A 12488-nucleotide genomic window follows, 5' to 3' on the forward strand; every position below is an offset into this window, starting at 1 on the left:
GGATGCCGGGGATGGGGGTCAGTTTAGACTGAAAAATTGCAGTTTTTGTCTGCCAAGGTTACTTGGCACAGGGCCCCACCAAAACAAGCTGATTGGGAGACCTACCCCCCATTCACAGATAAAAACCTCAAAATATTTACCTATAGCTTACTTTATGGTTTGTATCAAGGTCTGTTTATATTAAAAACAAACAGAATAAGTAAGCAAATCGTGGTGATCATCGCAGTCTCATTTTAAATGTTTTCTTCTGTGAACCCTTTTCTGATCTCTAAATTAGATTTTCTCTTATATTCTTTCATAGTGCCCTATAGTTTTCCTTCATAGAACTTTTCGCAATTTATAACTAAATATTAGTTTGAGTGTCTATCTCCCCCACTAAACTATAACTATGAGATCAGGAACCACCTCCATTTTGTTTGTCAGTGTATATCCAGGCCCTGCCACAGGGCCTGGCACATAGGAGGAGCCTTTCTGTGAATTTTTGTTGAATGAATGAATCTCAGCAAATTTGTACTTTTCCAACAAACAGTACTTCCTTCTTGGGTCACAAAGCAGCCCCTGCCTGTATAATTCTTTGTATTTTATCCAAATGCATTTCTCCTTTGATCCTCCCAACCAGCTTGTGAGGTTATTTAATATCTGTACTTGACAGAAAGAAAGAGGTTTTCTCATTCATTCATTCAACAAGCACCTGCTATGTGTCAGGCCCTGTGCTGAGCGCTGGGGATACAGAGCTGGATAAGACATGGTCCCTGCCCTCAAGGAGTGCTCGGTTTAATGGAGGAGATGGACAAGAAAGCAGCTGTCTCAGTACAGTTGGTAAGTGCTCTGAGAGATGTGTGTACAGGTCCACAAGAGCCCAACACAGGAACTGGCCAGCCTCAAAGTTGTGACTACTTGATCCAAAGTCTTCCCATTTTCAGTTGCTCTTTTCCCCTGCCTTTTATGTTGCATTTTACCGCAGGCCTCTCTTTGGCTGTCTGAGTTTCATTGCACAAAGTAAAATTTATCTTCAAGGTACAGTTGATGATCCTCTCTGGTTGTGGTTGTTTACTTTATGTTAAGGGCCATTATAGAAGATACAGGCTCTGGGGCCAGATGGATGTGGAGTAGAAACTCCAGCCCTGCCACTTGTTAATTATGTAACCTATGTGACTTCACCTTTCTTAGCCTTGAATTCTTTATCCCTAAAAGTGTGACGATAGTTGCTATCTCATGTAGAGTGATAGGAAGAAAAAGTGTAATAAAGCATGTTAGGAGTCACCAAGTAGCAAACAGTATCAACTTCTAGCTAAAATTATTGAAAATATGTCTGTAACGTGGGAGGTTTTAGGTAATGATAACTAACATTTGATAATGCTTTACAGTTTCTAAGCACTTTCATAAACATCCGCGTTTATTCTTGAAGCATTTATTGTGCACGTATCATATACACCAGGAAATGGGCTCTGTACAATCCAGGGAGAAAGGTAGCACGGTTTTCCCGTTTTACAAATAAGTAAATTTGTCTCAGAGAGGTGATGTAACTTGCCTGGGGTTACCCAGCTAATAAACCTCACTTAATCCAGATTCCACATCTTTTCCACTGTATCTCACTCCCGTCTGATCAGTGCAAGCCCCGGATAATGGAGCTATTTGTGGTCTTTGAGAGCAGGCACTGCAAGATGTTTGAGGCCTTTCCCTAGCCTGAGAAGCCAATCCCCCCTTGCTTAGCCACATCAGGGAGGCACAGGCAGGGACCTTGAGCTTCCTTCCTGGGGCGCAGCAGGCTTGGCAGTAACAAGTAGGCTTGTGCTGGTTATCCAAGCAAATTGCTAAATTGTTCAATAGCTCTTATCACAGATAGATGATATCCTAATATCAGGGACCTACCCCCATAGCATTTAAAAGGCTTGGTACATTCAGGGAACCGTCTTTCCTCTCTGAACCTAGCTGGGGTCAACGAGCCGGATTCCACACAGCTTTCTATCGGATCCTAGGGAACAGTGCTCCCCATCAGAAGCATTGCGCAGCCCCGCTCCACTCCACCGCCATCATTACACACTTAGATCCAATTCAAAGGTATTCTTTGAGTGACTCCCTCCATATCCCTTCTCCTCCAGAAAAAAATCATTTCAGAAGCAAATTCATTGGACATCATCCATTTCATTATTGCCCTGTGGATAGGAGCAAAGCAGTATTCAGATTAACCATGCCCATGTACAAAAGCTTGTAGCTAATTCTACCCCTTATTCCTCTTCCCTTGAATTCTTTCTTGACAAGAACAGCCTTCCCGACCTGTTCCCTTGTGAGCATAGCCATGGTTACTAGTTTTCCCTTCCTTATCCAACTAACCTGAATTTGAGAAGACGTAGCTGTCTAAGGCCAGCTGTGCTCTCTCTTTGAGGCTGAAACCTCCTTTTAAAGCTCTGTTTTCTTCTCTTGGTCTGAGACCAGGAAAATACAAAGCACTAGCTCCCTGGTATACGGAGGTGTTTCTGTAATGAAGGGAGTGACCAACTTTGTACAGTAGCTGAAGTGGCACAATAAGTCTTCAGCAAAGAGCGTGATGTCCCCATTGATGTGAGAATAAGTATTCTGGTGGTCCAGAGGCCCCTCAGCCAGAGTTTCCGAGTCAGCTATACTAATTTTCTCTCCTTTCTCCAGGTTGGTTTATAAGTGGTTCCTGCTGATCTATAAAATCAGCTATGCCACTGGCATCGTTGGCTACATGGCTGTCATGTTTACCCTCTTTGGTCTTAGCTTATTATTCAAGTGAGTACCTTTTGCTTTTGTTTTTGCTGGTGTGTGGGGAGGAGGAGCTGGTGAGATGTACCTTTCTTCCTGCTGCAAGTCCTGGGTGTTAATAAGGGGGACATGGCAGCCAGGGTAGGAGAGACCTGGGCTGTGGGGGATAGGAGGGTGGGCCCTTCAGGATTTTTGCGGAATGTCTAGATATATACAAAGTCAGAGTCCCAAATCATTGGTTATATTTTCCAGGAATGTAAGTTTTAGTGGAAAAGTGTAATAACAAAAGTAAGCAGGATAATGATTATAGCCAGTTACCCATGACTCTGCCACCCTAGTAGAAGGATTTTCGTTGTCTATGTGTATACTGTTTATTGCAACATCCATTCTACCTGAGTGGTTTTATGTTTAAGGAGACTGGGAGTTGGCAGCCTATGTCCTGTGGGCCAAATTGGCCTGCCACCTGTTTTTACAAAAGAAAAAAAATTTTTACTGAAACACAGTCACACTCATTTTTTTACACATTGTCTCAGGCTGTTTTTGCACTAAAACAGCAGAGTTGGATAATAGTGGCAGAGGCTATATGGGCTACAAAACCTAAAATATTTGCTATCTGACGCTTTACAGAAAATGTTGGCCAACCCCTGGACTAGACAATCGAACTCATGCGACAGGTTGGCCACATCTGGCAACAGACCCACCCAGAAGGATACAAGACAGGAAACAGCAGGGGCAGTGTCTGCACAAGTCTTCACAGTAGTCCCAGGGCTGAGATGTGAGGGAATGAGACCTCACAGAGGGGTGGTCTTTGGCCCAGAAGCCCCCCACCTGCCCCGCAAAGAACACATCCAGTTTTAAGAATCTCCCAGTCCAGATGTAGTGTAGTAATCACAGATCATATCTGACATATAAGCATTGTTGCTTTGTAACACAGCTGACATTCCACCTCCATCAGATTTCTAAGGAAATAGTTCTAGAAAGTTAACCTGTGGATGTTTAAGTCCTGCTGCACTGTTGGGCACTTAGGTTGTTTTTCACTTTAGTGCTATCACAGGTAATATTGCTGTGTTGCTTCCTAAGGTTACATTACCAGGAGAGGGATTCTGGTTATTGCTTCATATTGTCATAAGCTTTCCAAAAGATTTGTATCAGCATATAGATTCCCCCACCCAAAAATGAGGCGGAAGCTGAGAAATCCTAGCCTCTGAGACTGGAGGGTACACTAAGTAGGGCAGAAGAGGGTGGAAATGGGGTTTCCTGGCTGATGTAATGGTGACGGTGGGCTGTGGATTATGAGAAGTCCTAAGCCTGGGACAGTGCCCTGAAACTAAAGAGATTTAGGATTCAAATTTAAATTCATGACACTGGCCTCTTTCCCAAACCTAGTACACTGTAGGCAGGAGTCTCTTTGAAATGGAAAGGATTAAGTCCTACTTTATATAGTGAGAGGACACCCATGTACTACACTTCTAGGGGTAGTACAGGCTGCAAGATTAAACAGGCTCCACAAAGGTTTACAGGAACTCATCGGTGTAGAGGCTAACACATCTCATCAAAGAAAACCAAGATATTTCCAGAAATCATCTTAACCTGTGTGGTTAAAAAAACAAAAATCAAGATTCTGCATTATGTTTTAAAGATATTTATTCTATAATTATAGTTTGATTTTACTTGTATAAACTACATAGTTTGTATAAACTATACAAAGAGGAAAGCAGAATTGAGAATCTTGACCATTTTTATGTAACTAGTCAGGTTAATTGGTGTAAGATCATGATGTCTAGTTAGTAGTTAAATATGACTAGATTGATGAGCAAATTCAACTTTCTAGGATATAGTTTACAACTTTAAGTGAACACATACAGTTCCTGGTACAAATGTTTTAAAAAATGAATTTTCCTATGATAAACATTTATAGACTCAAGGTTGTAAATCCTTGGTCCTTGGAATTATTAAAACAAACCTCCTAATATTACAGGCAAGATCTTTCTCCTTCTTAGTAAATAGACTTGGACCAAAATTTAACTTTAATGATATGGCACAGAATATGTATAGATGCAACTTAAAATTTTATGGTAACTGTTATGTATTTACTAACTGACTAATTTTACCTTTTTTTTCCTAAAGCTGTAGTTGGCAAGCTATTTCTATAAAGGGCCAAATAATAAATATTTTAGACTTTGTGGGACAAAAGGCAAAATCTAGGTATTATACAGACTTTTATAACGAGAGAGAAAACGCCTCCCTTGCCCACCCGGTTTCCCCGGGTGGGCTGCCTCAGATGGTGGGCATACTTTTTGCCCACTTGCCATTAGATGAGACATTCTCAGAAGGAGGGGCCTGACAGGGTTTGTGACCCCTGGGATCATTTTCACTCTCTGCTCTAGTGACACCCAGATCCTGGTGTGCCCTTCCCTCCTTTTGGAGGGCTCAGCCATTTCAACCTCAGCAGCTAGCTGGAGATGAGGCAACTCAATGAATTGCCAGAGTTGCCAACTTCCAGACTGAAATTCCACTGCTTGGTGTCCCGCAGTTTCCAACAGCAGAGTCCCCAACATGTAGGTGCCAACCAGAGCGGGTCCTAGGCAGCTGCAAGGCCTGGTCACCAGTCAGAGCAGGCAGGCCTGGGAACAGAGTGGGGAAGAGCAGCAGAAGGGGATACCCTGGCTTGGTCTTTGCAGCTCACAGTGCTAGCCTGTTCAAGTGGTGCCCATGGGCAATATAAAAATAGGCAGGAGGCTGGATTTGGTCTTAGTTTGCCAACACTTGCTCTGGCCCTTGAGCCTTCCTACTTTAAGTGCTGCCTTCTGTGTCCCAGAGTAGTAATTCAAAGCGAATGTGTCTCAGGGCAGCCCTTACAGGTCATGCTGCTTCCCTTACAGGATCAAACCAGAAGATGCCATGGACTTTGGCATTTCTCTCCTCTTCTATGGCCTCTACTATGGAGTTCTTGAGCGGGACTTTGCAGAAATGTGTGCAGACTACATGGCGTCTACCATAGGGGTAAGTTCACCTGAGCTCTTTATACTGCCTCCTGTCATCTCCAAAGAGTTCAAGATAGCGTCACTTGTTTGACCGAAGAGATAAGTGTATAAAATCCTTCAAGATGTGAGTGGTATGTGTGGAGATTCCTTGCTTAAAATTTGGAAAGCCAGCTCTCACATGTACCCTGGAATTTTTAACTTGAGGGCTGTTATAGGAAAGAACCACTTTCCCCTGCAGGAACTTAACATTTATTCAACAAATATTTATTTAATGCCTCCTATGTGTCTGGACACTGTGTGTGTTCTGGAATTACAAAGGTATAAAAATAAACATGGTCCTTGCCCAAATGGAGTTTACTCTCTAGTGACAGAGACGGGTATTAAAGTAGTAAATACACAAATGAATATAAAATTATAACTTTAGTAAGTATTATGAAGGAAAGGTTCATGATGCTATGAACAAATATAGTAGTGGCATTCGACCTAGTCTTGGGGCTCAAAGATGGCTTCCCTGAAGAAGTGACTATGAGCTGACTTGAACAATGAGTCGGAGTTAACTAGATGAAGTGGGAAGTGAAATATGTACCAGATAGAGAAAATAGCATGTGTAAGAATCCTGTGGTAGGAAAAAGGGTGGGCATTTCGAGGAACCAAGGCTGCTATGATTGTAGGGCTGAGAATGTAGTGGAAGTATCTGGAAAAATTGTCAGAGGCTAGACTACAAAAAGCCTTATGAAAGATTTTGATTTTTGTACTAAACACACTAGGAGGCTAAGACAGAAAATGACATCATCAGCTTTGCACTTTGAAAAGATCATTCTGGCTGCTGGGTAGAGAAGAGATTGGAGAGGGGTCCACAGATTAGAGTGGACCACTTAAGACTATTTGAGAGACAATTGTAAGAGTCTGGGCAAGATGAAGGTAGCTTGGATTAGGGTAGAGATGGTGGAAAGGGAGAGGAGTGGACTATTTGAGAAGTATTTTGGAGTAAATTTGACAGGAACTGGATATAGATTGGTTCTGGAGACTGAAGGAAAAAATATGAAGGAAAGATAGCTATCAAAGCTGACATTTCTAACTCAAACAACTCCTTGGATGGTGTACTTTTCACTGAGATAGGAAATGCTGCAAGAGGACTAAGTGGAGACCACGGAGAGATTCTTCAAGCTTAAAATATGGGTAAAGTAACAGCCAGTCTAAGAAACCCAAGTCAGTATCCCTATTTATTTTTTTCAAAATGGAAATATATCTTTGCTGTTTTGCTGTTTCTAAAGGTAGTTCATTCTCTTTGTCATTATATAAACAACACAGAAGTGCTCCCTACCTCAGTATTCTCCCATTAGACCCTACTCTAAGAAGGAATATTTCCAGGTTTAATGGACGTTTCTCCAATTCTGTGCTGAAATATGTTTGACTCTGTCTGATGAAGGAGGACCGAAGGGCATTCAGAAGTTCTTGCTGCATCAAGGTTTGGCAGTTTGGAGAGAACCTTAGGAGGATATCAGGGAAGTAGTTTCCCTTAGAGCATCCAGATACCAGTCCTAGCCTTTAGGCAGCAGGTATCAATGGGGACCAGTTGAGAAGAACAGGAAAAGATTGGTGCTGACTTTGTGTGAGGCCCCTCAGGAACTTCTGGAGAGTTTGAGGCAGTTTTACAGGTGGGGGGCTCCTTGCTGTGCAAATGTGTCTGTCAGTGCTGCTGCGATGTCATTTGTGCCAAAGCCGGTAGGCTTAGTGCAGTTCGGGTTAAACAGAATACTCTCAGCTATCACCTTGGGTAACTTTAATCAAGTATAGTTTTAGGTCTAGGACTTTGTTTCTCAGTATCATGGGACTATTTTTCATTTTCCTGTAATGGATCAAATTGAAAACATGGGTCCCTTTATGGATAGCCTGTTAGATTCTTTTTTGAACAACTGTCTTATGTTTTAGCTACATTTCACTGTCTCTTATCTATTTGTGTAGATTTCAGATCTTCCTTTAACCAGTTCACTCCCCAAAAGAGATTTCCAGACCCTGGACTGTCTAATTATTGACTTCACTCCCAGCAACAGTTGTTCACTAGGACTGCTTCTGTGGCATAGCCAGCTTTTCAGGGTGACTCTTGCCAGTATCCTGTCCGTTACCCTCTAGTGGTTTCTTTTTCTTCTCATTGCGTTTTTACAGGACCAATTCTCTGATTTTCCCAAGTTGTTGCCAACTTTATTTCAAGGTTATTATCAGCTGCCAATTTAAGCATAGCCTTAATTCCCTCAGGTGGGTCACTAATAACCAATCTACGGAATCCTCCCTCTGTCCAAATGGAACTGAGCTCAGAGTTGATCCAAAAGTTATCTTCTCCTCTAGGAGATGGAATCGTTACATTGGCCTCCCCAAAATGGGATTTGAGCTGGGCCTCTTTCCATGCTCTTGGGAAGAATTATTGGGTGCTCCAGTGATTACAAATGATAATCCCTAATAAGATAATTTCCTAATGATGATAAATTCCAGCCTCACTAAGAGACCTGGTGCGAGATTTTCTTGTTAGAGTGGAGAGTGCCTCAAACACCAGCTCTTGACCCCTCATATTCTCCTTCCTTTTCTGGGACCTCACTAGTTACCCCTACCACTCCATGCTCATTCTTTAACAGTCTGCCGGAAAGATAAACCCTTATATCTCCCTGTACCTCTTAGCACAAGAACATAAGGATCAAGTATTCACATCAGACCTTATTAAAGGGTTGAGGATGATAGCAGGAAGATAAACCATGAGTACTTTAATGAGCTTAATCTGACTTACCGGGCTGCCTGCTTTCCAGGGCCTCCAGACCCTGCCTCATCCAACTCGCAGCCTACCTCTGTGTAGTGGGAGCTGTCTTCGCACCCACCACCTAGAATCCTCATCTAGACAACTCCTGTCCTCCAAATGTCTCGACCTAGAGCCTGTGTTCCAGACAAAAATATGCTGCTCCCTCCGCTCTACCTCAGGCCAGCCTCTGAATCCTGGTATCTTATGTGAGGATCTACCTCTTCCCTAGGGAATTGACATTGAGAATGGCTATCCCTTTCAGAGGAGCCACTCTATCCAGCTGTCTCTTCCAAGGGAGCCACTCTAACCAACTCCAGTCCAACAGAATGTGACCTTGCTGACCGTAACCATAGACAAGCAGTTTGCTGTTTCTCCAGGCCCTCACCTCAGGGGCAAGGAGTGGGTTATAGGAAGACTAGGATGGCTTGTGATAGTCCTGGGTGAGTCACCAGGAGTTCATTCATTCATTGTTTCTCACAGCAAATATTGCTGAGACTCAGTGACAGGCCTTCTGCTAAGGCTCAGGATGCCAACAGATTAGACCAGGCAGGAGTATTGGAGAAGGGACTCCAGCACGGGATAAAGAGACAGATTGCACTACCTTTACAGTTCTTTCCAACCCTGAGACTTCAAGGACTCTCTTATTTCTGCCCCAGTCTTTGGTCAAGTGGGCCTTGGTCTGCTCAGGAAGACCTGGGACCCTGAGCCATGGCAACTGAATTTCGAGAATATCCCTGGCCTTGAAGCCAGAATCTGATCAATGCTTTGGGGAAGGCAATTTGAGGAAGCCAGGAGACTTCAGCCTTCTACGCATTCAGTGGCCAACTCATTCATTTGTTTATTCAAGCAACAGTTATTTATCGACCATCTACAATGTACCAGGGGCAGCCTTTACTAGCACTACTATCACCCACTTCTAGTAGCAGCCCTAGTCATTTTTTTTTTTTTTTTGTGGGGAAGATCAGCCCTGAGCTGACATCCGTGCTAATCCTCCTCTTTTCTTGCTGAGGAGGACTGGCCCTGAGCTAACATCTATTGCCAATCCTCCTCCTTTTTTTTTTTTTCCCCCCCCAAAGCCCCAGTAGACAGTTGTATGTCATAGTTGCACATCTTTCTAGTTGCTGTATGTGGGACGCGGCCCCAGCATGGCCGGAGAAGCGGTGCGTCGGTGCGCGCCCGGGATCCGAACCCGGGCTGCCAGCGGCGGAGTGTGTGCACTTAACCGCTAAGCCACGGGGCTGGCCCAGCCGGCCCAGCCCTAGTCATTTTTTAAAAATTGTGGTAAGGGCCAGCCCCGTGGCTTAGCGGTTAAGTGCACACACTCCGCCGCTGGCAGCCCGGGTTCGGATCCCGGGCGCGCACCGACGCACCGCTTCTCCGGCCATGCTGGGGCCGCGTCCCACATACAGCAACTAGAAAGATGTGCAACTATGACATACAACTGTCTACTGGGGCTTTGGGGGGAGAAAAGTAAATAAATAAAATTATAAAAAAAAATTTGTGGTAAAATACACATAGCATATAATTTACTATCTTAAACTTTTTTAAGTGTACAGTTTAGTGGCATTAATACATTTACGTTGTTCTGCAACCGTTACCACCATTCATCCATAGAACTCTTCATTTTGCAGAACTGAAGCTCTGTACCCATTAAACAATAATTCTGCAATCGCCCCTCCCCACAGTCCCTGACAGCACCATTCTACTTTCTGCCTCTGAATTTGACCACTCTAGGTACCTCATGTAAGTGGACTCATGCAATATTTGTCCTTTGTGACTGGCTTATTTCCTTCAGCATAAGGTCCTCAAGGTTCACCTTTGTTGTAGCATGTGTCAGAATTTCCTTCCTTTTTAGGGCTGAATAATAGTCCATTGTATGTATATACCACATTTTCAGTCCTAGTCATTTTCCATAGTCTTTTGTACATTCTGTGATCATAGCTCCTATCCCAGAGAGTCATAGTTGATTTTGGAGCTGTTCTGCCTTCCAGGTCAGAAACTAGGTCTGATTCATCTCTGGGTCCTCCTTGAGAGTGGTTCGACCTAAAAAAAGGTCTGTGATTAATTTCGGGGTTCCTACAAAAGAAACCATGAGGTTCTGTAATTGTATTAACAAGCATTCTCGATTCCTTTTCATTGCTACACTAGTCAGTTTAGTGTAGAACAGCTCTTTGTTGTACCTCACGTGAAGAAATTTGTAATATAAACTAAGTCAGTCTTCTTAAGCTGAGTCAAGGGAACCTTGGATGGTATCTGTTTTTTCCAGCTGGTCACCGTGAGGTCATAAGCTTGTGACAGCCAGTCAGTGTAGTTTCCATTTACACCCAAAAGTCATGTTGGGGTGGGTGTGGGGTAGAGGATTGTGAAGTAAGCCTATTTTTTGGAGCTTCTTCCTCTAAGAGAATTACTGGTCAAGCAGGGTAGTAACACATTATGCTACATTGGGCCATGTGTCCTATCTCACTCTTTCTGTCTTCTGAGCAAGTTCCTGTGCCCCAGATTTACCTCCTGAATTTTCAGCGGCCCCAGATAACATCAGGACAGGACTAGCTGCCCCTTCATCTGGCTTGAAGTATTGGAAAGAGCTAGGGGGTTAGAGTCAGACAGACCTGGTTTCAAATTCTAATCCACTTTTAATTAGCTAGGAACTCTTGAGCAAGTTACTTTACCTGTCTGATTTTGTTTTCTTAGCTGTAATAATATTACTAGACTTAGAGAATTGTTGTAAGGAACAAATGGGTTAGTGTAAAGCACTTTGCAGAGTAGCCTGGCCCATGGCAAACACTCAGTAGATGAAGATGGTGGTAGCTACCGTTTATCCAGTACCTACTGTACAGTACTGCTGTACTGTAAAGCTACAGATTTTATATCTGTAATCACCTGGAGCACAGGGGCCCTGTAGGATTTGTCTTTGTATCTTCTTCATACCCAGCACACAGAGCAAGACATAGAACAGACAAATCATAATCACGAGTAAATGCCAATTCTTTCTTGATGCCATCTATTGTCTGAAGTCATCTCAGACTGCTCTGTGACGTGGAATCCGCTCTACTATAACCCTGAGAAGTGGATATTTTATTCAGTTTTTCAAGTGTTTCTGAAATCATCTGCTCAAACTGACTAGGCACCATCTCAGCTCTGCCACCAGCTCTCTCTGGCCTCGGGCGCGGCTCTCCTCCTTGGGCATCAGTCTCACCTGTTGAGAGGGGGTTGGACTAGAAGAGCTTGCAAGGCTTTTACGGCACAAGTTGTGATGTTCAGTAGTGTGGAATGGAAGTCATATTTCCTGAGCACCTACTATGGGAAGCTCCCGTGCTATGGTTTTACATGTTTTCTCAATGAGTCTTCCCAATACCGTGGGAGGCCAGGAGTAGTAGTCCTGTCCTACGAAGGAGAAATCTTACCGTGTTTATCTGGAGAGCTTAATCTCCCACTTTGAGTAACCTCCATTTCAAACTTTCTCCGTTCTCCAGCCTCTCACACCCCTTCCTCTGTCACTTCCTTGTCAGCAGGTGACCTTTCCTCCTATTTACCTGGAAAACTAGAAACCAACAGGAATTCCCACAATTTCCTGACACCATATCTACTGATGTACTTATGTTTGCACCCGCCTTTTCCTCCTTCTCTCCAGTTACAGTGGAGTAAGTGCCCTTTCTCCCCTCAGAGGTCAGCCCCACCCGTACTCTGGACTCCATACCCTCCTGCCTGCTCCGCGACCCTGTATGCTGTTGACTTCCCTTCCTCATCCATGACTTCAACTTCTCCCTCTCTACTGGGCTCTTCCCATTAACCTGTAAGCATTCTTTTTCAAAAACATGCTTTCTTTGACCCACTTTCTCCTCTAGCTACTGACTCATTTCTTGTCATTCACAGCTAAACTTTATAGAAACTTCCTGTCTCCTTTTGATGACCTTTCACTCACTCCTTAACCCATCCTAATCTGACCTCGTCTCATACCCTTCTTCTGAAATGGCTTTTACTCAGATCAC

The 12488-nt window shown here is 43.6% G+C and overlaps 1 protein-coding gene across 2 annotated transcripts in view; it reads left to right on the top strand.

Moving 5' to 3' along the window:
- Positions 1-12488, top strand: part of RNF121 (ring finger protein 121) — an 85888-nt gene that overhangs the window by 65328 nt on the left and 8072 nt on the right. For both annotated transcript variants that reach the window (XM_087433385.1, XM_087433386.1), the window contains 2 exons: positions 2647-2754; positions 5610-5730. In XM_087433385.1, coding sequence (XP_087289511.1) covers positions 2647-2754; positions 5610-5730 — 229 coding nt within the window. The remainder of the gene's footprint in view (positions 1-2646; positions 2755-5609; positions 5731-12488) is intronic.

Source organism: Ceratotherium simum, chromosome 7 (assembly GCF_057802395.1).
Source record: "Ceratotherium simum simum isolate JZ-2026a chromosome 7, ASM5780239v1, whole genome shotgun sequence".
In the NCBI taxonomy this organism is placed as follows: Eukaryota; Metazoa; Chordata; class Mammalia; order Perissodactyla; family Rhinocerotidae; genus Ceratotherium; species Ceratotherium simum.